This window comes from Brassica napus, chromosome C9 (assembly GCF_020379485.1).
Source record: "Brassica napus cultivar Da-Ae chromosome C9, Da-Ae, whole genome shotgun sequence".
Lineage (NCBI taxonomy): Eukaryota > Viridiplantae > Streptophyta > Magnoliopsida > Brassicales > Brassicaceae > Brassica > Brassica napus.
Window position 1 is genome coordinate 43,882,148 of NC_063452.1, and position 27,144 is coordinate 43,909,291.

Here is a 27,144-nt window from a genome sequence, read left to right on the forward strand (position 1 = left end):
AAATTTAGAAAATAGTATTACTTACCAAGAAAAAGAAAGAAAAAAACTTTGACGTTGTTAACACCGTCAACTAAGTTCTAAATTCTAGGGTTTAGGTTTTATGGCTTAGGGTTTAGGGTTCACCCCCTAGGGTTTAGGGTTCAAGCTTATGGTTTAGGGTTCATGCCAAAGGTTTAGGGTTTAGGGTTCACCATCTAGGGTTTAGGGTTCACCTCCTAGGGTTTATGGTTTAGAATCTTGAGTTTAGGATTTTGCTAATGACGCTAACAACGTCAATATTTGTTTTCCAATTTCAATTGATATTTTGATTATTTTTACTTTTTTATAAACATAATATGACTTGGAAATTTTGATTGGTTATCATTTTAGTGGTGAACGTACAAATTCATATTAAAAACTCATTACAATTTACTGGTTCGTGTTCGGTTCGGGTCCTGTCAAATCTAGTAGTCTAGGAACCGTTAATACTTGCTATTGTTTTGTTCATAATGGTTTTGGATCAGTCCGGGTAGTTTGAATCCAAAAAGACAAGAAAATCCCAAAAATAAGCGAAACCTAGAAAAATTCAAAACTATTTAAACACCTGAAAAAATACCTGAAATTTTATTTAAAATCTGACCCAAAGACATGAATGTGGTAGGGCAAAAACCTTAATCCGAAGAACCAAACCGAATCTGATCCAAAAAGTAGTATCGAACCCAAACCGAAAATAATTAAATATCCGAACAGGTTTAAAATTTTGGTACTTACAAAATCGAAATTGATATATATATATACCTAAATATATTAATTACTTTTATATTTAATGTATATTAAAAACATCCTAAGTATATAAGATACTTTTAAGTTGTCTAATATACTTGAAAGTACATACATATAGTCAAAATTAAATATCTAAAATAAGTAAAGTATATTCAAAATACCAAAAATACTTAATATATCTATTGATTTCATATCTAAATATTCAATCTAATCCAATTTATATGTTAAATTTAGGTATTTTAACGTATGTTATTCAAATTTATATATAATGTATTATTTCGTTTATAGATTTTGAAAAAATTAAAGTATATAATGAATTTTAAAATTGTAAAAATAATTTAAATGAGTTTATCCGTACCCGAACCGATCCCGCAAAGATCCTAACCGAATCCGAACCAAAATTTAAAAATATTCGAGTGAGGTTGAAATCTTTGACCCAAAAAACTCAAAACTTGAATAGATCCAAACTTTAATCCGAATAGGTACCCGAATGTCCACTCCTAACGAAAAATGCCATAAATTTTATTCAATTATCCGGATTATAGTTTTGAAAATCTAAATTTTACTCAGAAATTTAATATCTAAAAACCCTAACCGTATAATTTTGTGATAGCAAAAATATACTATAAACACCCAACTCTAGGATTAAACCGTATAATTTTTTTTTGGTCAACTCAAGGATCAAAACGTATAAATATATACTCAGCAATTTATCTATAGGGCAACTACTTCCATGTGTAATTCATGCGCCCGTTTGTGAGTTTTGAATTTGACCTACAAGTTGGAATATCGGTAAACACAAACGTCGCTTTCTACTTTACATGAACGACATCACTAGGGGACAAGAGGGTAACTTGGCTTTGGTGCCTTTATCTGAGTACCTAATTAACTTATTTTTTGCATGACTTCCTAATTATGTTTCGATTCATGGTTTTCCAGCTAAATTGCCCAAAAATTTATATATTGTTTTCCTGGCAATTACAATAATAAAGTAACGGAAAAAAAATACTGAAAACATTAAAAGGAAAACATCTAGGCCTTTCCAAGTTGTTAGGTTGTTTCGTAGGCTTTTAAACACAAAAGTTTAGGCCCGTGAAAGAATCATCCCAACACTCAATTAGTGCATGCGATCTCCAGGTTGAGAGTGAGGTAGGGTTTAAGATAACCCTGATAGAAAGAGGGGCAAATAATATTTTTTGGCCTCTCAAAAGATTTAGCCCATCAGCAGTGAAGGACTTGTATGGCCTCTCAAAAGATTTAGCCCATCAGCAGTGAAGGTCACAAGTCGATCTATACTATTAAAGTAGAATTTTTTTTAGGAATATGCCTCTGATTTTTCCAATTAATTACAAAAATTGCTATTACCTTTTTGAAAATTTTAAATTATTTTCGGCCACATCTTTTCACCAATCAGAAACAAGTATTTAAAAACGAATTTCCAAACCCATTTAGACAGTAAAAAACCTGAGATTTTCAAGCCCATTTCGATTTTATTAGAAACCCAATAAGATTATAATCATTTTTACGTACACTTCAAAGATCTATATTAAAATCAATTTATGACATAAATACTATTTACATTGTATTAGCACTTTAGCCATGCCAAAAATCTGAATATAATCTTTTATTATTACTTTCGTTTTTTTTTGGTTGGTAAGACCATCGAAGAAGCTAGATTACTTGTGGGTGGGTTTCACGAATTTATAGACCGAAACTCATTTAAATACTTGATTTTTATTGACATAAAACTCATTTAAAAACAGTAAAACATAAAAATGGATTCAAATTTTTATTTGTATTTCTTTTAATCACCTTTTAAAACATGCTACGGAAAGGATATTTGGGATTTAATAGTTTACAATAAACTAAAAATATTAATACAAGGAACTCTTTTTAAAAAACAATTTTTAGAATTACTTTGTAGGAGATTTGCCAAAAATACCATTTTCCTTGTACCCTATTTCATTTCTACCTTAACCAACTTTACCATTAAAATGTTAATAGGCAAAATACCATTATACCCCTAACTAATTAAACCTAAAACAATTATTTTCTTCCCCAAGATTTCTTCAAATCTCAGATCCAAAATGAACGATACCAGTGATCAAATCCGACGAATCAGACGATGTTGACGAGTTCTCCGGCGCTGAGGAGTTCTCCGGCAAAATTTCTGACTAGTTGTACGTCGAGATCCGACGACGCTGATGAGCTCAAACGAACAAGACGAGTTCCCGGCGAGATTTACGAACGCTGAAGAGTTTCTGACGAGATCTGACGACGAGTTTTCCGGCGAGATCTAACGATGACGAGTTCTCCGACAAACCTGACAGACTCTACAAGCTCAGACGAACAAGATGATCTCTTTCCCTATGCCTAAGAAACGCTAACAAAGGTAAGAGGATAATAGATGGTGATTTTCGTCTCTTTCTGTAATTGTAGCTTAGTTTATCAAAATCAATCTGTTTCTGGAAAGGAAGACGAAATTTTTCTCATGAAGTTTTCAAATCTCAAATTTATAAGACCTTATAAATTGGGTCCTTACGAATCTTACTGTTGATTTGTTAGCAATCAAAAGACATAGAGCTTAACATATATTTAATTACTAACCTAAGAGTAAGATTATTCCATGATTACTTCTTCTCTCGGTTGATCTAGTAATGTTGCAGGGAATTACAAAGGTGTGCTGTGAGCTTTTGGATTTAAAGGATGCTGTGGAGAATATGTGTGGTGATATGCATATCAAGTACCTCAATTTCTTGAGGTAATACAATGCTACTATTTGTAGTTTGACTAGCAAGGTTAGTATGTGTAATATATGAGGTGGAAGGTTGGTGTTTTGGTAATGTAACGTTCTGTTTGGTACTTTATGAGATTCATTTTTTATGTCTTGTTTTGTGTATAATATCTAAAGAAGCAGTGGAGATGGAGCATGAGTTTGTTGAGTTACGAAAGCATATTAGTTTTGAATCTTGTTTTTGGAAGTGAGTGCTGATGCGTAGGAATAATATGTGATTGGCTTGCGATGGACGAGGTTGGTGAGCTGTTTGAAGAAGCAAGAGGGACTCTGAACAAGAACGTGGTTTGTGCGATCAAAGAATTACATATTTATAACACTTTATAAAAGTTGCAGAGTTAGCTTCTTAATACATTCTTCTCTCTCATCTTCTGCAAACATCTTAATTAGGATGCTGTCGCGTCCAAGGGCTCGGACCATACTTGTAGATGGAGCTCTTAGGGAGGGCGAGCCGCTGATTCCACTTCCTTCATTTGAGATCTTGGTGCTTCTCACATTCTCTTCTCCATCCACAAGAGTTAAGGTAAGTAGTAGTATTTATAAAACTAAACCTTGAAATGAGCTTGTTTGATTCTGATCACAAGCATGGTCTCTGTACAGTCTACAAAGAGGGTTGAGGCAATATATCACTTGCTGAAGGACGTGGCTCTTTCACCAGATATACCGTTTTGTGTTGATTGTCTTTTTGAGAGACTTTAGAAAAATTAACTTGTAAGCCATTATAAATCAGTTTATAAACGTTTATAAATTATTTTTGAGTTCCTTATACTTATTCTGCCTAGCATTCCTCACAAGACTTCTCAAGTTCACACATTTATATGTTTTTTATAGACATATGTGATCAACTCTTGTTTAAAAACTTATTTATAAAGACTTATAAATCGTGGAGTTGTACTTTTAACAATATCCTGAAATCCAGATATATAAGGAATCATAATTCTGTAAAAATGCAGTGTTCACTATTCGAAAATCTTAATCTTAACCAGAATTATTCAAATAACAAGTCCAACTAAGCCTTATTTGCTTTTTGGATAACAGAAGGAAGCAAATCCTAAAATTACTTGAACTCTTGTTTAAAAACTTTTTTATAAAGACTTATAAATCGTCGAGTTGTACTTTTGACAATATCCTGAAATCCAGATTTATATTTTATAAAGGTCTAAAAAAATTGGAACAAATTTAACTTTTAGTAAATAACTGCATGATTAATGTTGTAGAGAGAAACTCACACATTCTAAGACTGAATTGAACAACATTAAAGAGTTGACGAAGTTGGTTGTTTAGAACATATTCATATAAATTGTTTTTATAAATATTTTATAAACTCTTATAAATTATTTACATACCTTTATAAACCCTAGAAAATTATTTTATTAACTCTTATAACTTGTTTAATAAGCTTTTCTAAATGGTTATAGACTCTTATAATTGATTTAAGATCTCCAATTGATTTCTAAACCTGTATATACCTCTATAAACCTTATAAATTATATACACAACCCTTATAAATGATTTATAAACTTTTATAATTTTTGTAATAAACATTTATAAATAGTTTATATACTTTATAAATTGTTTTATAAGCCTTTATAGATGGTTTATAGACTCTTAAAATTAATTTGTAAACCTTTATAAAAGGTTTATAAAATTTATAAATTGTTTTTAATAAAATTTTATAAATGATTTATAAACTCTTATTAATTATTTATGTATATATCCTTATAAAGATTATTTTACAAGCTCTTACAAATTGTTTTTATAAGTCTTTATAAATTGTTATAGCCTCTTATAAATGATTTAAGAGACTTTCTAAGTGATTCATAAACCAATAAACCTTATAAATTGTATGCATATCCCTTATAAATTGTTTATAAACTTTCATAACATTTTTATAAACATGTATAAATGGTTTATAGACTTTATTAATTGTTTTATAAACCTTTATAAATGGATTAGAGACTTTTACAAATAATTTCTAAACCTTTATAAATAGATTATAGACTTTACAAATTGTTTTATAAACTTTTATAAATGATTTATAAACTCTTATTTGCTCTTCATCTTTCCTTTTCTCTTCATTATTATCTTCTTTCATGTGTTATTGCCTTATATCATACTAGGTGTACCCCGTACTGCGTACGGGAAAATAAAATAATTGAATTATTATGTTAAAATAGTATGTTTTGTAGCCAAGTTTATTGAATGGTAAATTTGGTGATACTCAACGTATTCCAATATTGTTTTCTTTTACTTATTGCAATATTTGTAGACATCATATACTTGACGTTCTATTAGAACAATAATACCATTCTCTTTTTTTGGACGGACAAAGTGATAATAATGTTTTTCTCAAATTCAGTTTTTTTAAATATATTACTTGGTTGCAAGTTTTGTGTAACTTTTTTATTATGGCTCTCTTAAACAGTTAGATATTTAATGCTCGTGAACATTATGATCAAATATACAGGAACTGACTCATGCATTGTAAATTGTTAGTGTGTAATTACATGTGCACGAGAAAAATAAAGAAAACAAAAACTCGACTTTCCACAGATTATCTTCTTATTTTATAAATACACAATCTACCCGGAATTCATTTGACCTCTTGTGCAGAAATTCATAATATAAGTATGGAAAACCCATTTGACTTCAACTCTGAAAGTCTCTTCTAGTTTGGGGTGTAAAAATTTCGTATTTCAATTTTATTAGAGCTCACTAAGGAAGCTGATTGTAGTTACTCTACTTATACATAATTTAAAAATATATTAATTTGGTAAATAAACAAAGAATTACATACTTGTTATTAAAGTAACCTTTCAACATAAATCACAAAATAATGAACTTATAGATGTCATCATCATGACTTTATTTTATTTTTGGTGCCAGAACAAATAAAAAAAATATCAATCTGAAAGAAACAATACAAAATACCATACTTTCTTTATGATAAAAAGTTAGTGAAATTCAATACTTATATCTGGATTTCGTTTTTGATAGTTTTTTCGTTAGACTGTTAAATTTATTTACTCTTTACACATCTTTTGAAGTTCAACAACAATGGCTTCTTCTGAGATATCAGGATGCATGATGGAGGTTTGTGGAATAGAAATTTATAAATTGTTTTTAGAGAAAAAAAATGTTCTCTATTGAAAGGCAGTCGTATTGTAACATGGAACAACTATAAATGCAAAAATTGTAGTAGCTATTAGGAAATTGGTGGTTAGTGGTGATCATGGAGGTGTGGTGACGGGTGATCGTGGCGAGTGGCGAATAAACATGAAATATATTTGATTTTTTCCTGTAAATATCTAAACGTACATAATGTGCAATATTTTATTTTTTATTCATTTTTTATTTAAACAATTCTGCTTTTGTTTTTAAATGATGTGGCATCATATAATTGGTTGAATGACTTGTGCTTTAACATATAGAGGATTATACAAAAGATGCTGAAGAAAATAAGGAAAATATATAAACCAACATAGCTTAAAATTTTTAAGAAAAATAATAAATAGGTAGTTAATATTTAGACTAAAGAAAATAGGAACCGCAGAGAAAAAATCAATTATTTATTTATAGTTTTTTATCTTTTTCACATGTCAATTATTTTTTTTTAATTTTTAAACTGATTTTCCACGTATCAGATTTTGATTGGAGAGGCAACTTGCGCTTTAGTATATAAGGGATGTTGCAAAATGTAAATTCACAAATCCTTGTTCCCATTAGCTACTGCTTATCATCCCCAGACGAGTGGTCAGGTTGAAGTTTCCAACAGGGAGGTCAAGAACATTCTTCAGAAAACTGTCAATACCTCGCGCAAAGACTGGTGCCTTAAACTGGACGATGCTCTCTGGACCTACAGAACAGCCTACAAAACACCGCTGGGGACAACCCCTTATCACCTGGTCTACGGTAAGGCCTGCCATCTCCCAGTGGAGCTCGAATACAAGGCTGCATGGGCGGTTAAGTTGCTCAATTTCGACATCAAGCCAGCAACTGAGAGGCGCATGATCCAAGTCCACGAGCTTGAAGAGATACGACACCTTGCCTATGAGAGTTCTAAAATTTATAAGGAGAAGACCAAGGCCTACCATTACAAGCGGATCATTCCTAGACGTTTCGAACCAAACGACAAGGTCCTGCTTTTCAACTCCAGACTTAGGCTGTTCCCAGGCAAACTGAAATCTAGATGGTCCAGACCATTCACTGTTAAGGAAGTCTGACCTTACGGAGCTGTTCTCTTGTTGGACAGAAAGGGAGACGAGTTCGTCGTCAATGGTCAGCGCATCAAGCATTACCTTGCTGACTCCACAATCGCAGAGGGTGAAGAGATTCTCCTAAGCGATCCCACATCAGCCTGATCAGCTGAACCAAGTCAAGCTAATGACTTTAACTAAGCGCTTGGTGGGAGGCAACCCACTGGTGAGTGTATATATTGTTTTCTATGATCTATTGTGTTTCTCTTAAATTAGATTACAGGTTAAAACCGAACGCTTCTACGGAACAACCGAAGGCCTGTTCTCTTGGTGGAGCAACCTCTGGCCTGTTCCAGGTAAGTGTTCTAGACCCAAAAAAATAAAAAATAAAATAATAAATATAAAAAGAAAAAGGAATTAAATGGGGGTAGTTAGGGTTTTGCCTATTTAAGGCTCCACCCTTCCACTTTCCTCTTTCAGTCCGCCGTACACTATTCCCCACCCCTTGCGATTTTTAAGCAACCACCAAAGCTTAGAACTTCTTCCATTTTAAGTGATTTTTGCTTCTCATTCGCTTGGATTTTCGAGTTCTCTCTGTTTTTGCAGTCCATTTCACCATTTTCATCAGGTAAGAGGCTCGACAATCGCCATCCAAATCGCAAAACTCGGTTTGCAAAATTCATCATTCTAACCGCTTGAAAGATTGATTCTTGTTGAGAACTACTTGATTTCAATTTTTCCTTCTGTTGTTAGGGTCGATTTAGAAGATGAACTCATGATTCATTTCACATTTGCGATTGATAGGACTGTTCGGATTCGATTTGTGAATAGTAGAATGGAGTTATTGGGTTGAGTTTTCGATATGTTGATTGTCGTTTCAAGGCATTTGCGGTTTGCATAAGGAGAGATGAAAATTATTCAATTCCATTTCTTCTATGCGACATAATAGAACTAAAGCTTTATTTTGTTTGCCTTGCAGATGGCACGAACTAAGCAATCAGCCAAGAGAACGAGAGAGACCTTCACGAGCAGTACGCCACCCCCGCAGGCACAACAACAAACCTCTGCGACCTACCCATGTCCCGTGAACAAGAAGGTGAACCGATTGATCTTAACAGCCCATTGCTCTTGGACTTCAACTGCGAGGGATGGGATAGGGAAACAGCAGCGCGTTACAATACCCTCCTTCGGGTTGACATGTTACCCACTCGTTTCTGCCACGCGGAGACTCTGGATGATCTTGGGATCGACGAGGATGTGTTCGAGACGCTACACGCCATAGGGATAGTTCCTCTATGCTATTCAGCACATGAGCTCTACCCAGACCTTGCTCGCCAAGTGCTCGCCACCGCCAGGATCACGTACGAGGATTCCAATGCACCCTCCTACGCCAACTGCTCATTCTCTTTCATGGCCGATGGAGAGTACTGCTCCTTATCCCTCGACAAGCTCAACGAGATCTATGAGATAGCCAATGAACCGAAAGGAGTAGAGGTGGCGAAAAAGTTCTCTCCTTCTAAGGCCTTTTGGGATTGCATTGCGAATGGGAACTTCACACCCGGAAAGGCTTACCAGTCGCAGATCAGGAACCCGACGCTTCGGGTCATTGCAAAGATCATCTCAAACCTCCTGTTAGCTAAGGATCTGACCTCGAAGGTCACCAACGGGGAGCTGCAAACCCTGTACGCTGGTATTGAGGATGAAATCCGAGCTTATGGGTCTAGCATTCCAATTCAGAAGGTCAAGACAAACCCCGGTTTCAACTTCATAACCATGATCTGCGAGAGGCGGCAGTGTCTTATGCACGGTTCGAACAAGAAGGACAGAAGCGGTAGCTTGCTCACACCGCTCTTCAAGCATTTCGGCATTGATCTCAGCAAGTACAACGTCAACAAAGAGGTTCAGTACCTTGACATCAAGTACCTTATGGCATGCCACATCATGTGTGATGAAGAGACCTACAGTTTCTTTGACAAGGAGGGTACCCAGCTGTTCACCAAGTTGCCAAACCACGACATCACCAAGCTCAGCGAGTTCGACAACATACAGTTCCTTCCATCACCAGTGCTCCTACACACTGATCCTCGCGCCGCTGCGCCTGACGCGGACATGGATGATGTCGAGGACATCACCCCGGACGCTGACCCATCTTATGACCTCGGGGAGCTGGTAGATGTGATGGATGATCAGGCTTACCGCCGCTGGATGGTTGACTCGCAGCGCAAGAACAACAGTCTCATGCGACGGATCCTACACCTCATCACCGGTGGCTGCATCGGCGAACACAACCAGCGAAGATCACCGGAAGCGCAAACCCCAGGAACACACCGTCCCAGCAAGGAGCCAATGGGAACAGCAACCTCAACTGAAGCGGTCCATCGCTCGCGCAACAGGCATTCGTTTGATCCGGCCGAGAGCGGAGAATCCGACTAAGTCCTCAAGGATCTTTCTATTCCATTGTTCTATCCACCTGAACTCTTTATTTTCTTATGTTTATGATTTGTGTTGTTCTTTAGCCGACCTCGATTTGGTTTCACACCAGGGATGGTGTGAACTAAGTTTGAGGGAAGCACTTGTGTGCTGATATTTTTCTCTATGTTTTTATTTCCATGTTTGTTTTATTGAGTCAGTTTAGGATCGAGTCAGCTAAAATTCTTGTGGGAATTAGGACCTTGTGATATATTCTTTTAACCACCTCGTGCTCTAACATTCTTATCCAGCGACCTTAGCAGTGATGAAAAACCCACACTTGGACCTGGAACACCCTCTGACTTATCTGATTTGATTCTCCAAAAGCTCTCATCCGATCAGGTTACACTGGGTAGACTCAACTCCACCTAACTTGAACCTAATCTTGACTGAAATTTTTCTTGTTATGGACACTAGATCAGGGAAACGAGACCAACGCTCAGGACTTCTTACTCTTTTTTACCAATCTTGCTGATCCTGAGTGGCTAGCTCATCTTTAGCTAGTTCCAACCTTGCACCTAAGCCTTTATTTCCACCCTCATGCACTCTGTTTCTTCAATGTCATATGTGCAGATATGTGCAAAAAGGTCGGAGAGGATATGATTGACGCAGCCCCTTACTCGTTAATGCCTTACATTCAGAGAAGAGAGAGCGAGCATAATGAGAACTGTTGACAAGATCAAGCCCCAATAAGAAGAACAGTCAAGGGTGCATGATCTAACCCGAGGAACAATGGCGACCCGTGAGAAACAAAAGGATAGACCACCAGTGGCCGCAAAACATTCACCCCGATACCTTTCCCTCGAAACCCCATCCATTTTGTCAGCCAAAAAAAAAAAAAATATATATATATATATATATATACAGTATGCTTTTTATTTATTTTATGATGGAGATGGGGAAGGTAACTTCGGAAGATACACGCCACTGGGAAGGGTTGACCAAGGAGTTGGTACCGAGTTTTGAGGAATAAGAAAAGAAGTCAAGAGCTGGAGAACAGTCATATGATTGACCCGAAGTGGCGAACAACCACATCCGTGAAGCAGAAACGAGTAAGGGTTGTGGACATCAATAGATCCGTCCTCTCTTGCTATTTTGCGCGATACCCTGCATACACTCAAATACAGTAGCCCCTAAACACTCTCAGCTCCACCATAAAACAGCATGTTCCTTATTAACCCGTCTACCCTGAATAGTGCCTGTAATGAGAAGCTCACGCTGTTCTTAATTGATATTTAAGGAGTTTTGTCTCGATAGTGTGACCTTTTCAGGTATGAGATAGAGAGTATGGAGCTGATTCTCAAACAGCGATCGTGGGTGTTCTGGTAAGGGTGTGCGGTCTAAGTCTACAGCTTGTATGGTTCAGAGATGTGTGGTAAGAGTATGGTTATTGAGAACAAGCGAGTTCCCACTCCTTCAAACCTTTCTCCCTAATCTTAAGGCTTGACCTTGTTCGAGGACAAACAAGGATCTAAGTCTGGGCGAATTGATATATGATATTTCTAACACCATTATATGTGTGCTTTGAGCTAAATCTCAGTCCTAATTTGTGCCTATTTGATATCATTCCAGGTTTGGAACAGCTGAAAGATCAAAGAAGAGAGATCCATGAAGAAAGATGCTATTTTGGGATACCCGATGCGGAACAGCCGATCAGACCAATCTGAAGGATCAAACCAATCCTCATGATCCAATGGTTGCTGGTGCATGGTATGAACTTGCATAACTACTCCTGGACTCCTAGAATATCTCCTGATTGGTTGAAATGATCTCCTGGTCGCCAATGTCTGGTTTGAAGCTGATTGAACCGGTTAGCTTCCAATTGAGGCAAGTGTAGAACTGGATTGACCGGTTTTGGAGATTGGATCATAATTTCATAATTCCGTGGCCATTTCTCCTGATCTTGGGCTTTATAGAAATATGATAAACTCCTCTTGACTCCTATGATGAGCTTTGCTTCAGGCCGCTCCTTACTTGAGCTTAAATCTCCTTCTAAAATCGGGTACTCGCAGATGGACGGGCTGGAAAACCTCTGACTTGCAAAATTCATAACTTCTTTCTCCCTGAATATTTTGGACTGATTCCAAATGGGCTGGACTCCTTCTTGAGTGTAGAGTCCATTACAATTTGTCTCGTGACTTAAACACTCCTGGTTTGTAAGATACGACATTTTTAGTGCACATGTGTTCTGCTTGGCGCCTTGGCTGGTTGAGTAGGGCTTTGGGTTGACCTCCTGTTCAGTTGCTGATCTGATGACCACATCATCCCCTCCCTCTTGACAAGGTTTCGACCTCGAAACTGTATAATCTGCACCAAGATAGAGCAAGTCAGCTTTCATTCTCTTTTGAGATTCTAAAGCCTTACCTTGGTATTGTTTTGGTTTTGCTTCTTTAAGCAATATGGACTGCATTGTCTCTTGAACAATCTTCTGGTCAATCACAAGAGTCACGCCTGGTGGTTCTTCTTCTTTAAATTCTTGCTCCTTAAGTCCTGTTACAACACCCTTTGACAAAGACAAGTGCATTATACAAGAATTTGGAACCAATAAATCATATTGAATAAAACTATCACTTTTCAAAGATAAATCTGTTTTCTTTTCTAGTGATGTCTCTATCAATACTTGTTTACTTGGACAAACTACAGCAAAGTGTCCTCTTTTATGACATCTATAACATGTCTGATCTTTTAAATTTTTAGAGTTAGAAGACTTACATTGGCTTGTTGTCTCTTCTTTCTTTGGGCTTGGAATCTCTTTATTCCTTAAGTCATGGACAGCTTTTGATTCCAACAAGGATGTTGAGTTCGTATCTTTCTGGACCTTAGGATCTGTCTTAACATTCTTGGACAAAGACAAGTGACTCATACCAGTGGGAGATGATTTATAAACAAATTTATCAAGTATAGGACTTACCTTGGCCTTTCCTTGAAGAATTGGTTTGTCTGATTTTTCTTTGTGTCTAGCCAATGTGTCTGGGCTGAAAAGGTTCTTCTCCATGGACTTTGGGACCTCATAAGGTTGGTATTGATCATAGAAAACCGTAGACCTCTTGTCTGGCCGAATCTGGTCTTGATGGAACAAGCTTCTATGGCCTTCTTTTGGTACTCTTCTCTTTGCCTCTTTATACCCATGGCTTGAAAACCTTCTTGGGTATCTTTCTCTGACTTCTGGTGAGGGACGTGATGACACATATTTCCTGATCATGACATCTTTAAGATCTTCCCAGTTGGTGACAACCTCTTCTGGACTTTTACCATGTGTCTTATCTACTCTTTTCCACCATGAGTAAGCTTTTCCGGAAAGTTGCTTGATGGCATGAGCTAGCCTCTCCTTCTTTGGCACGCCATAGTATGTAAACCAATCATCCATGGTTCTTTCCCATGTTAGATACTCACTTTACCAACTACTTCCTGAAAAAGAATAAATATTAACATCATCAGCAGAGTTATAATCATGATAAGAATTATTTGAGTATTCATGAGTATAAGAAGTTTGGTGTTTGGTGATCCATGAAGGATCTGGTGGCTTGGGCTCAACATAGCCAGCATCTAGTGCATCTCCAAATCTTCTTTCTCTTTGCTGTGGTCGTTGGCCTTGTGCCTTGTTTCTTTTCTCCAGCTGAGAAATCTGATCTTGTACACCCTTCATAGCAGCCAACGGTTGTTTTTGAGAGGCCAATAAGGCTTGGCTTTGTGCTAATTCTTCCATTTCTTCCTGCAAGCAATAACAAAGATCAAGTGAAGAATAGGGAATTTATGGTTGGATCAGAATAAGAACCAAAATGCAAGCTAATTAAAACTAAACCGAGAAAATAAGCAATGTTGAACCGAAATGAAATAAATTATGCAAAATGATTTTTCTTTTGGTTTTCTTAATGCAAATCTCGAAATGAAACAATAATAAATGACAATTAACACAAATGAAAAGAAAATATGGAAAGCAAACTAATGCTGAATTTTTTTTTGAATTTTCTTTGGATGAAATGCAACAATTAAATATGCAAATGATATAAACTAAAGCTTTAAAATATTTTCTTTTTCTTTTCTGATGCAATCACGAAATGGACAAGTAGAAATGGTATGAAGCAATAACTAGGATGATTTCTTTTGGCTTTTGAATTTATGAATGCAAATGAAAAGGAATCAAATTCAAAACATAATTTTTTATGGGATTTTCTTTTATGGAAACTAATGAATGCAAACACTTTCTTTTGAGATTTTCGATTTTTAAATGAATCAAACAAATTTTTTTTTTTTTCGTGGCTTTAAACTATGATGAACAGCAAGAACAAAAATATGCAGAAACAAAACTTGAAACAAAAAGAAACAGTTTTTATGGACTTTCGGTTTATGAATGGAAAAACAAATGCAAGCAAGTATGAGATGCAAAAATAGATATCACCTGAGTCAGGAGCTTAAGCTCTGATACCAAAATGTTGTAGGCACAGGGGGGGGGGGGGGGGTAACTCACGAATTGATAAAAATGGTGGAACCAAGGTTTAAACCTGAAAACAAAGAGAACCGATTTTTATGAGTTTAGAGTTTTTATGATGCAAACAGAAAAAAATATGAAAACGAATGAAATGATGATGATAATGATAATAAAACAAGATAAATAAACAAAGGATAGGATGGAATCAAGCTGTTGTATGTGTATCACTCTCAGCTTGATTAGATGATGAACTGAAGTGGATTTGCGGAGGAAGGTTTGATTGAATCTCTCAATCTGATGGAATGATGGATCAAAGTGATTGAATCTCTCAATCTGTGTACTGAGCTTGTTTGATTTGCACAAACAAACTAGACTCACGAAATCAATAAGACAGAAAAGAATCCCTCTTTGGATCCTAAAGACCGTTATTTTATACAAAGAACAACTTTGGTAAAACTGAATAAACTTTCTATTAACTTGGTGTTTAAGGGTGCTCTTTACAATGGACGTCTAGGAGCTTATAAAAGGCTCAGAGACAAATGTCCTAACGTTCTAAAACAAATAGAAAAGGAAACAAATCAAGCAAAGTAACAAAATCGAAAAACTAGCCGTTGGAGCCTTTTATGGGATTTTGGCTCCAAGTGAGAAACTTGATTCTTCTTGAACCTGGACGGTTTTAATGGATAAGAGAGCTTCCTTGGGACCTTCCTGGGTGCTTGATAGGTTCTGATCTCGTGCCTGATCTGAAGAGAAAAGAGCTGTTGGACATTAATGGCGGTTTGCTCCAAATAAGGCAGGTTTGAGTAAATGAGGATCCTCATGATCCAATGGTTGCTGGTGCATGGTATGAACTTGCAGAACTCCTCCTGGACTCCTAGAATATTTCCTGATTGGTTGAAATGATCTCCTGGTCGCCAATGTCTGGTTTGAAGCTGATTGAACCGGTTAGCTTCCAATTGAGGCAAGTGTAGAACTGGATTGACTGGTTTTGGAGATTGGATCATAACTTCATAATTCCGTGGCCATTTCTCCTGATCTTGGGCTTTATGGAAAGCTAATAAACTCCTCTTGACTCCTATGATGGGCTTTGCTTCAGGCCGCTCCTTACTTGAGCTTAAATATCCTTCTAAAGTCGGGTACTCGCAGATGGACGGGCTGGAAAACCTCTAACTTGTAAAATTCATAACTTCTTACTCCGTGAATATTTTGGACTGATTCCAAATGGGCTGGACTCCTTCTTGAGTTTAGAGTCCATGAAAAATTATCTCGTGATTTAAACCCTCATGGTTTGTAAGATACGGCATTTTTAGTGCACATGTGTTCTGCTTGGCGCCTTGGCTGGTTGAGTAGGGCTTTGGGTTGACCTCCGGTTCAGTTGCTGATCTGATGACCACATCAAACGTTGAACTCAAAAGAGTAAAGAATAAATTGGTCCTCTGGATTGAATCTAAAATTACTACAATTACCACTGTTAACTTGACAGTAGCAAGGATTCATTTTTAGTATATCAACGCCTCATTATTGCTTCATCAAGCTCTGATGGTCTGTTTGTTGCAGCAAGTACCATCACCCTCACATTCGCTACAAAGCAACCATTATACTCATTTAAAAACTACTGTATCCAAGTAGAGCATGTTCTAGACTGCACTAGAGTGGGCTGAAAGGTGAAGGATTCAACTTACGATCAGTAGAAAATCTATCCGATAAAGCCATAAACTCAGTCTTCATGTTTGCCATGGCTTCATGATCTATTGAACGGGGCTGGTGATATAGGATAATATAAGCAACAGTTTAATGTTCATGTATTTCAACAACAATCTAACAGAGAATATAGGATAATACAAGCAACACTTCTCGAGTTCACACATCTTAAAATTACTTAAACCCAGATTTATAAAGGGTTATAATTTTTCGAAAACTCAATATTCGCTATCGATACTCTTTCTCTTAAATCTAACTAGGGAAATGAAAATTTCTGAACCAACCATCTTTCATTTTTTATAATAAAAAGAAGAAAATAAAAAATAACTTGGAACAAACAAAAAATACCCAAATTGGAAACATACTTGTTGAGAATTTGGAAGAGGAGCCGACATTTTGAATCGTGTAGTGTGATTGCTTTTTTCGCCTGCGAGAGATGATCTTGAACTCGTCATCACCGGATGATCTTTCCAGAAAGACATCGTGACACATGAGAGAGAAGAACTTATCTCGCTGCCGTCGCGAGTACCGCCACGAGAATTTTGTAGCTTTTGAATATCGGTTCTCTGAAATCCGTTTGTCGCCGGCTGCTTGAGAGAGATGAAGGATCTCGTTGGAGAGAGGCGATGGATTTCGACGGATGAGAGAGATGATGGATCTTGACGGGAAGAGAGAGAAGAAGTTGTGTTGAAATTAGGTGAGTGTAGTATAGTCTTTTACACATTAATGAATGTGATATTTGTGAAAATGTCCATTGATTGGTGGTATACTTGATTAGTGGTACCCAAAAAAGTGTATAAGTAAAATTTCCCCTACTTTGTATGACTATAAAACATCAACACTATTAAAAACATTAGTTATCAAATAACACATAAGGTTACAATTAACAAATATTTAATTTTCAAAAGAAACAAATCTCGTGCTTTAAAATGCGAGTCATTATATATATTATTATATTTATATCTCAATACATATCATCCTAAATATATAAAACAACTACTACACATATAACAAAAAAAACAATTATAAAATATAAATATTATAAATATAATATGTTATAAAATAATATATTTAAGAAATAGATAATCACGCGCTATCTAGTTTAGCTTTAAAGGAAAGTCCGCTTTAAAGACCACTAGATTTTGATGCGGATGTTGATTTTAACTTTTAAAAACATACCGTATATATTTATTGTACATAAATATTGTGATATTAGCATTGAATTATTATTGTATTGAATGTTATTTTGCTTTTTATTATATACTAATTATATACACTATTGAATGTTGTTTTGTATTTCAATTCGAACTTTTATACTTACCAAAATTATTAGTAATACAATAAATAAGTTATTATTTGAATTGTTATTTATTTTTATGTCAGTTTTATATTATTCATGTACATTAATATTTAAAATTTTTAAAATAGTAATTATTATAATATAAACGCACTACTTTTTTAATAGGAAAAAAATTATTTGTTTAAATATTTACTATTAAAAAAGGTGGAACCAAGGTTTAAACCTGAAAACAAAGAGAACCGATTTTTATGAGTTTAGAGTTTTTATGATGCAAACAGAAAAAAATATGAAAACGAATGAAATGATGATGATAATGATAATAAAACAAGATAAATAAACAAAGGATAGGATGGAATCAAGCTGCTGTATGTGTATCACTCTCAGCTTGATTAGATGATGAACTGAAGTGGATTTGCGGAGGAAGGTTTGATTGAATCTCTCAATCTGATGGAATGATGGATCAAAGTGATTGACTCTCTCAATCTGTGTACTGAGCTTGTTTGATTTGCACAAACAAACTAGACTCACGAAATCAATAAGACAGAAAAGAATCCCTCTTTGGATCCTAAAGACCGTTATTTTATACAAAGAACAACTTTGGTAAAACTGAATAAACTTTCTATTAACTTGGTGTTTAAGGGTGCTCTTTACAATGGACGTCTAGGAGCTTATAAAAGGCTCAGAGACAAATGTCCTAACGTTCTAAAACAAATAGAAAAGGAAACAAATCAAGCAAAGTAACAAAATCGAAAAACTAGCCGTTGGAGCCTTTTATGGGATTTTGGCTCCAAGTGAGAAACTTGATTCTTCTTGAACCTGGACGGTTTTAATGGATAAGAGAGCTTCCTTGGGACCTTCCTGGGTGCTTGATAGGTTATGATCTCGTGCCTGATCTGAAGAGAAAAGAGCTGTTGGACATTAATGGCGGTTTGCTCCAAATAAGGCAGGTTTGAGTAAATGAGGATCCTCATGATCCAATGGTTGCTGGTGCATGGTATGAACTTGCAGAACTCCTCCTGGACTCCTAGAATATTTCCTGATTGGTTGAAATGATCTCCTGGTCGCCAATGTCTGGTTTGAAGCTGATTGAACCGGTTAGCTTCCAATTGAGGCAAGTGTAGAACTGGATTGACTGGTTTTGGAGATTGGATCATAACTTCATAATTCCGTGGCCATTTCTCCTGATCTTGGGCTTTATGGAAAGCTAATAAACTCCTCTTGACTCCTATGATGGGCTTTGCTTCAGGCCGCTCCTTACTTGAGCTTAAATCTCCTTCTAAAGTCGGGTACTCGCAGATGGACGGGCTGGAAAACCTCTAACTTGTAAAATTCATAACTTCTTACTCCGTGAATATTTTGGACTGATTCCAAATGGGCTGGACTCCTTCTTGAGTTTAGAGTCCATGAAAAATTATCTCGTGATTTAAACCCTCATGGTTTGTAAGATACGGCATTTTTAGTGCACATGTGTTCTGCTTGGCGCCTTGGCTGGTTGAGTAGGGCTTTGGGTTGACCTCCGGTTCAGTTGCTGATCTGATGACCACATCAAACGTTGAACTAAAAAGAGTAAAGAATAAATTGGTCCTCTGGATTGAATCTAAAATTACTACAATTACCACTGTTAACTTGACAGTAGCAAGGATTCATTTTTAGTATATCAACGCCTCATTATTGCTTCATCAAGCTCTGATGGTCTGTTTGTTGCAGAAAGTACCATCACCCTCACATTCGCTACAAAGCAACCATTATACTCATTTAAAAACTACTGTATCCAAGTAGAGCATGTTGTAGACTGCACTAGAGTGGGCTGAAAGGTGAAGGATTCAACTTACGATCAGTAGAAAATCTATCCGATAAAGCCATAAACTCAGTCTTCATGTTTGCCATGGCTTCATGATCTATTGAACGGGGCTGGTGATATAGGATAATATAAGCAACAGTTTAATGTTCAAGTATTTCAACAACAATCTAACAGAGAATATAGGATAATACAAGCAACACTTCTCGAGTTCACACATCTTAAAATTACTTAAACCCAGATTTATAAAGGGTTATAATTTTTCGAAAACTCAATATTCGCTATCGATACTCTTTCTCTTAAATCTAACTAGGGAAATGAAAATTTCTGAACCAACCATCTTTCATTTTTTTATAATAAAAAGAAGAAAATAAAAAATAACTTGGAACAAACAAAAAATACCCAAATTGGAAACATACTTGTTGAGAATTTGGAAGAGGAGCCGACATTTTGAATCGTGTAGTGTGATTGCTTTTTTCGCCTGCGAGAGATGATCTTGAACTCGTCATCACCGGATGATCTTTCCAGAAAGACATCGTGACACATGAGAGAGAAGAACTTATCTCGCTGCCGTCGCGAGTACCGCCACGAGAATTTTGTAGCTTTTGAATATCGGTTCTCTGAAATCCGTTTGTCGCCGGCTGCTTGAGAGAGATGAAGGATCTCGTTGGAGAGAGGCGATGGATTTCGACGGATGAGAGAGATGATGGATCTTGACGGGAAGAGAGAGAAGAAGTTGTGTTGAAATTAGGTGAGTGTAGTATAGTCTTTTACACATTAATGAATGTGATATTTGTGAAAATGTCCATTGATTGGTGGTATACTTGATTAGTGGTACCCAAAAAAGTGTATAAGTAAAATTTCCCCTACTTTGTATGACTATAAAACATCAACACTATTAAAAACATTAGTTATCAAATAACACATAAGGTTACAATTAACAAATATTTAATTTTCAAAAGAAACAAATCTCGTGCTTTAAAATGCGAGTCATTATATATATTATTATATTTATATCTCAATACATATCATCCTAAATATATAAAACAACTACTACACATATAACAAAAAAAACAATTATAAAATATAAATATTATAAATATAATATGTTATAAAATAATATATTTAAGAAATAGATAATCACGCGCTATCTAGTTTAGCTTTAAAGGAAAGTCCGCTTTAAAGACCACTAGATTTTGATGCGGATGTTGATTTTAACTTTTAAAAACATACCGTATATATTTATTGTACATAAATATTGTGATATTAGCATTGAATTATTATTGTATTGAATGTTATTTTGCTTTTTATTATATACTAATTATATACACTATTGAATGTTGTTTTGTATTTCAATTCGAACTTTTATACTTACCAAAATTATTAGTAATACAATAAATAAGTTATTATTTGAATTGTTATTTATTTTTATGTCAGTTTTATATTATTCATGTACATTAATATTTAAAATTTTTAAAATAGTAATTATTATAATATAAACGCACTACTTTTTTAATAGGAAAAAAATTATTTGTTTAAATATTTACTAAATGGTAAAAATGATTTTATATTATTTTTTTATCATATTATTTGTATTAATTTATATATATATATAATAAATTATAGATAAAATTAATTAATTGTTTACGTTAACAAATTTTTTATTAAATATATTGTCATTTGAAACAATCATTAACGTTGACAATAAATCAAATTAATCGGTTGTATTTTTAAAGAAGTTTTTGCTAAAATAATTAATGCTAAAAATTAAGATTAGTTTGTTTCTAGTGACATTATGTGTAGTTAAAAAGTTATTAATGGTTAATTCATATTGGTACTCCAACTTTAGTAAGATAGACGATGATTCAAATTTTATAGACGTAGTCGATATACTCAACCTCTTTCACTGCGAAGGCTTGTTGCTATGTACCATAACAATAGAGTCGTGTTTTGGAATCCTGTAAAGGGGAAAACAGGTGGATCCAACCAATAAATCACTACAAGGTAACCAATGTGTATGCTCTCAGTAAATCCTACTCCTAGCAGGATCTATCGTCAGAAAGATCATATGTTTGTGAATGGAAACATTTATTGGCTTGCTTATGGTCATCACAATCTAACTGAGATTATAATAAGTTTTGATTCCTCTATAGAGAGATTGGAAGTGTGATTCTTCTGGTTAATATTTCATTCTTGTCATGTTTTGGCTTTATTAATGAACTAGTGTAATCGTCCGTGCATACCAGTTTTTACTGCATTTAAATTATTTTGCCAAATTCTAATATTCTGCTTATTATCAGAGCTATATTTTATAAGTCATTTTGCTAGGGCCGAATACAATGGAAATCTAGAATTAGAAATATAGCGTTCAAACAAAACAATTAGATGCGTAAAGTATAATTCTTATGTTTTCCTGAATTTTTTTTTTTTACGGAAACCAAATTAATATATAACTACGCATAAAAATATAGTTAAAACTTACTACATTTGATCCATTTAATTTTATTTATATTTGTCTTTAAAATATAAATAGATTTATTTTTAATATAATAAAGTGAAGCTAAAATAAATTACAAAAACATTAAACTGTATTGAAAATAGTTATTCTTAAGTTTGATATTTGGAATACGATAGAAATATAAATGCTCAATTTGATAAAAGAAAAAAAAGATATTATTTTGAACCTGTGGGATTCTTTTTTTTTTTGGGATTCTTCTTTTTTTCTCAAAACATGTTGGGATTCTTCTCCATCTCTTTCTTCTACCTTTACGGTCCAAAAAAATCTGGAACATCAAAGATAAGACATAATGAATTCAATAGTCAATTTGTATACAATAAATTCATAAACAGATTTTTATCAAAAAAAAACTCATAAACAGATTTGTAAAATAGTTGAATATGCTATGTATTAAGAAAATATATTAGGAAATAGTCAAAAAATAACAAACAGATTTGCAAATATCAATTTATACATAGTAGATTCAGATATACCTACGGTTTTCTAAGTTGTTGACAAAGTCTGAGTTTCGTTTTTTGAAAAAAGAAGTTTTGAAATATGAATCTCTTAAATACCATCTTCAGCCCGAATCATGCAAACAGAATCCTTTATATACTAAAGCGCAAGTCGCCTGGCGAATCAGAAATCGACATGTGGCATAGTTTTGAATTTTTTTTTAATAAAAATCTATACGTTCTAAAGTTTTCTAAAACTGTAAAAAACATAAATCCCTTGATTTTCTCTTTATCGCCACTACCACGTTCTAATTTCAAATAAAAGAATTATTATACTTGAATTTCAAGTTCATATCCCTATATTTTTTCACACGAACTCAAACAGTTTTAACTCTTATATAATTTTCAAGCAACTGATTTTGTTCTCCATCTTCTTCTTCTATTTTTACCGTAGCTTCTTCTTCATCTTTCTTTTTGTGTGTTTGAGTGTAACAAAAAAAATTACACAAGTTTATGTCTCGCCTTTATTCATAATTTCTTTTTGAAAACATGCCTATTCAATTTCTTTTTCCTTCTTATGAATAAAATTTTTTGAATAAAAGCGAGACATAAACTTGTGTAATTTTTGTTTGTTACACTCAAACACACAAAAAGAAAGATGAAGAAGAAGCTACGGTAAAAATAGAAGAAGAAGATGGAGAACAAAATCAGTTGCTTGAAAATTATATAAGAATTAAAACTGTTTGAGGTCGTGTGAAAAAATATAGGGATATGAACTTGAAATTTAAGTATAATAATTCTTTTATTTGAAATTAGAATGTGGTAGTGGCGATAAAGAGAAAATCAAGGGAATTTATGTTTTTTACGGTTTTAGAAAACTTTAGGACGTATAGATTTTTATTTAAAAAAAAATTCAAAACTATGTCATATGTCGATTTCTGATTCGCCAGACGAGTTGCGCTTTAGTATATAAAGGATAAAGAGAGCAACAACGACTTTGTATGGGAGCTAATTGAGACTGGCGTATATCACAAATATATTGAATGATGGCAACTAAACTTGAGAATACTGCCACTGGGGCCTCATCAGGAAGCAAGCTCCTATCAATGGAACGTTACGTCGCCACCCTTTTCTCACCAGTGTATTAAATTTATGGGATCAATTTCGCGGTCGATGGGGAGAATAGAGTTATAGTGTGTTGCGGTAAATCTGAGGTTTACAACACCTCACTAGACATTATGGGAATGATATATGTATACGACTGAAACATCATGATCATGAATAATATATATGCCCATTAGTTACTCGTCAATTATTTTTTGTTTGCTAAGAAATTAATCGAGTATGTTCAAACTTTGGTTCACGTACAACAAAGTTCTTTGGGGTAAGCCGGAAGAAATGCACCAAGTTTACGCAATATTTATCCAACTAGTCTCTCTGGTCTCTGTTCACAACTCAAACTAGTCCATTTTTTGTTCACATATTAGACCATGATTAACCCAGATTCTTAGGTTGAAGTTTTCAGCAGAAGTTAAGACTGTTTCCAAGAATCCGGGTTAATCATGCTCTTGGTGTTTATTTTAAACAACGCGACTAATGTGTTTTTTTGACGCCATAGAAAATAGAAATATAACAATCATTACATACTACACATAAGTACACATCCTTTTTGGCATAAATACACATTGTTTTGTCTTCCTCTTTGCATTATTTCTTAGATTTGTCCCTTGGAAAGACCACAAAAAAGCCTCTCAAGTCTCCTTTCCATCGACAGCTAAAAAGAAAAACAAGAATATTACAAACGAGTCCCTCCATTAACCATTTCGTTATACTTGGCCAAAGATTCTAATCTTTGCAATCTCATCTCTTCGTTGAACTTCTTGATAAACGCCTCCACACGCCTGTTCAGCTCTTCCTGACCCGGCGACGGCTCTCGTTTCAACTTCAACGTCGTCTCCGCCTCATTTAAGTTGACAGACTTGGTCAACTTCTCCTTCTTTTGCACGTGCGACCTTTCTTGCCACGTGTCGGATTTAGTCAAGTGCTTCTTTAACGGCGTCGAGCGTTCTTCCGTTATCTTCTTCCACGTCGTCTCCAGCGTGTCCTCCCTCCTCGAGTCCTTTGACTTTTTACTTCCACCACCTCCTGCTGAAATTTTGGAAATTATTAAATTACGCATTTGCCCCTACCATAAATTATCCGTCGAGACATATCACATATGAATGAATATATATACCTTCTTCAATATTTTTAAGCGATCTTTGTTGACTGAATCTCGGCGGTTTCCTCAACGGCTTCACAACGGAAACCGCCGGAGAATCACTCTTCGGTTTTGGCACCTTCGATTCCTGTTCCGGCGAGGCACTACTCGGTTTTGGCTTCTCTGTCTCTGCATGTTGATCTTGTTGACTATCCACTATCACTTTATCATCACTGTTGACTTCGGGGACATCTTCAAGTGGTGCATCGTTCTCTTCAAATCCGGTATAAGAGACGACGTGCGCCACGTTTAAGTAACCGGTATCTATATCAGAAGGCACCGGTTCTAACGTCTCCGGCGTTACTACATCAGAGAACTCAGGATCATCGATATGGGCAGACGCTTTCTGCGTGAGCTTAGACGTAGCGACGATGGAGACGATGATACAGTTGGTGACTAAGTAAAGATACGGTGGCTTTACGAGGAAGACTGTGTTATCGTGGAAGATCAGAAAGCAAGACGCCATGACATGTGCAGTGCCGGGCTTGACCCCAAACCCATGATACATTGGGATGGGGCCTACTTTGTGGTTTCATTTTATTTCTAAAAAAATTGTAAAATTGTATAAAAATGTGATACTTTTGTAGATTTAGTTAGAATAAAATATCTAAACATATCAAAGTAATAAATATTATATTAATAAATCAATTAAGAAAATATAAAATACATATACTAAAACAAATAAAAGTCGTTTTAATCATTATTCATTTTCAAAAATATATAATTACTATAATAAATTAAATTGTGTACTAAAAAATAGATATATATGTTATTTTTGAATGGGGCCTGGCAAAACTTAGGACCGGTACTGGACATGTGAGACTGAAGGAACGGTGAAACTAACAGCCGCCGCTAAAGAAAAGACGCCGGCGATGATTACGGTGGCTGTTGTTTTGAAGGAAGAGGTAGGGAGGAGAATCGGCATGGTGAGTGATCTCATTTGCCTCGGGAGTTTCTTTGGAGCTATGGTTCGGTGGTTCTTATCTACAAAATGAGAAGCCTAGGTGAATGTGTATATATATATATATATATTAGAAAAAGTTGTGAAATTAAATATAAATGTGGTCCTTATTGTGTGGGCTTTTCACAGAATCGCAAGTGGGTCCTTTACATAAGGTATGGTGATGGAGGCTTATCTGAGTTACACGTGGGTTTGATGCGTTCGCTTGAAGTTATAACCTTTACCCCTGTTCGGGAACGCGCTAGTCGGGCGGTCGGATTGGGCCTAGCGCCTAAAGAAAAAATCGAAGATTAATCAGAAATTATGCGGGACGAAATTTTTAGATGGTTTACTATGTTATAAAACATGTTAATCTTTAATTGTGTATAACATTAATACATTTTCATGTTTAAGAGTGTATAAAACAGACAAATAGAATATATAAATTTAATATAGTGTAATTTTCATCAAAATTATGAATATAAATGATATTTATAAAATTTTAGATCAAATAAACAAATAAAAATATTATTAAAACTAAAAAAAAAAAAAAAAAAAAAAATACACAAATAGATTAGTCAATATGTGTCAAGTTCGACAGCTCATTTTGTTATTTTTATTTTTTTCTTTAAAAGAATGGCATTTACGTAATTATCATTATCTTCTTCATATCCTTAAGGTTTTTACTCCTGCAATTCTTTTATCTTGTCACCATATCTTGCACTTCTACGAATGATTAGACTTGATTCAGGATCATTTAGTCTCGATTTGATCTTTATTGGAGTTGACAAATCAAAATCACAACTTGGTTTTGGTGATTTTAACGATTTATACTACGCGGATTTAGATAATTAATCGCCGATTACTATTAAACTACGGTTTATGCGGTCAAAACTCGGGTTGCCGGATAATGGCACCGATCATGTCCAACTCGCCACGGAAGCTCACCGCACAACGCGTTCTCGTCCGCATACTCGCCCAGGCGGGCGAGTTTTAGAACAGGGCCTTTACCTAACAGGCTAACATTACAACAATATTTGAGAAATATATGTAATAAGAGATATATATTTGATGTTTGTGAGTTATTTCTCTTAACCACTCCAAATGATCTCAATATTAAGATCAAATCAGAAGGTGGTCTTTTGTTTTTCTCGGCTTACCATTTACCGATGATGGTGCATGATGAGAAACGCATATATCTTACCGTAGCCATAGGTGATTACTAGTTAGGCCAACATTATCGGCGTCCCAGCAGGCCGTCCTTAGGCGAAACGAGCCGAAAAATAAATCAAAAATAAGAGAATAGAAGAGAGACGTGGGTTAATTAAGAAGTGTCCAACCTCGTCCTTAAGGAGCACGTGGCACGGTTTGATTGGAAAACCGAAAGGGGTAGAGGAAACACGAAGGTCGGTTTCGAATAATCTTGGTCTCGACTCCTTTCTCTCTATTTCGATGGCGATTTCGACGCGACGACGGCGATTTTCGACGCGACGACACCGATCAGTCGTTTAATCGAAGAGTTCTCCGCCAAATCGAATATAGA

The 27,144-nt window shown here is 35.1% G+C and overlaps 2 protein-coding genes across 3 annotated transcripts; both read right to left on the bottom strand.

The window, feature by feature from the left end:
• Window positions 1-15,965: 15,965 nt before the first annotated feature.
• On the bottom strand, window positions 15,966-17,835 carry LOC111210540 (outer mitochondrial transmembrane helix translocase-like). The gene is made up of 3 exons (XM_048768440.1): window positions 16,717-17,835; window positions 16,333-16,411; window positions 15,966-16,231 (listed from the first exon to the last, which is right to left on the bottom strand). Exons 1-3 carry the CDS (start codon window positions 16,831-16,833, stop codon window positions 16,158-16,160), a joined length of 270 nt encoding a protein of 89 aa, XP_048624397.1. The 5' UTR covers window positions 16,834-17,835; the 3' UTR covers window positions 15,966-16,157.
• Window positions 17,836-24,020: 6,185 nt separating this feature from the next.
• LOC106423166 lies at window positions 24,021-26,033 on the bottom strand. Of its 2 annotated transcripts, none has more exons than XM_048768442.1 (2): window positions 24,638-26,033; window positions 24,021-24,546 (listed from the first exon to the last, which is right to left on the bottom strand). In XM_048768442.1, exons 1-2 carry the CDS (start codon window positions 25,167-25,169, stop codon window positions 24,197-24,199), a joined length of 882 nt encoding a protein of 293 aa, XP_048624399.1. In that variant the 5' UTR covers window positions 25,170-26,033; the 3' UTR covers window positions 24,021-24,196. The 2 variants fall into 2 exon arrangements, with proteins under 2 accessions (XP_048624399.1, XP_048624398.1); XM_048768441.1 differs by having other exon boundaries at window positions 24,021-24,549; window positions 24,638-26,028.
• Window positions 26,034-27,144: the final 1,111 nt, after the last annotated feature.

What these genes read in the sequence shown, in the direction of transcription:
- LOC111210540 (XM_048768440.1), bottom strand. Translation starts at nt 16,833, where the DNA reads ATGTCTTTCTGGAAAGATCATCCGGTGATGACGAGTTCAAGATCATCT. An exon ending in CTCTTCCAAATTCTCAACAA is followed by an intron (nt 16,412 to 16,716) that starts GTATGTTTCCAA and finishes CTATATCACCAG; the next exon opens with CCCCGTTCAATAGATCATGA. An exon ending in GGATAGATTTTCTACTGATC is followed by an intron (nt 16,232 to 16,332) that starts GTAAGTTGAATC and finishes GTTGCTTTGTAG; the next exon opens with CGAATGTGAGGGTGATGGTA.
- LOC106423166 (XM_048768441.1), bottom strand. Translation starts at nt 25,169, where the DNA reads ATGTATCATGGGTTTGGGGTCAAGCCCGGCACTGCACATGTCATGGCG. An exon ending in GCTTAAAAATATTGAAGAAG is followed by an intron (nt 24,550 to 24,637) that starts GTATATATATTC and finishes CCAAAATTTCAG; the next exon opens with CAGGAGGTGGTGGAAGTAAA.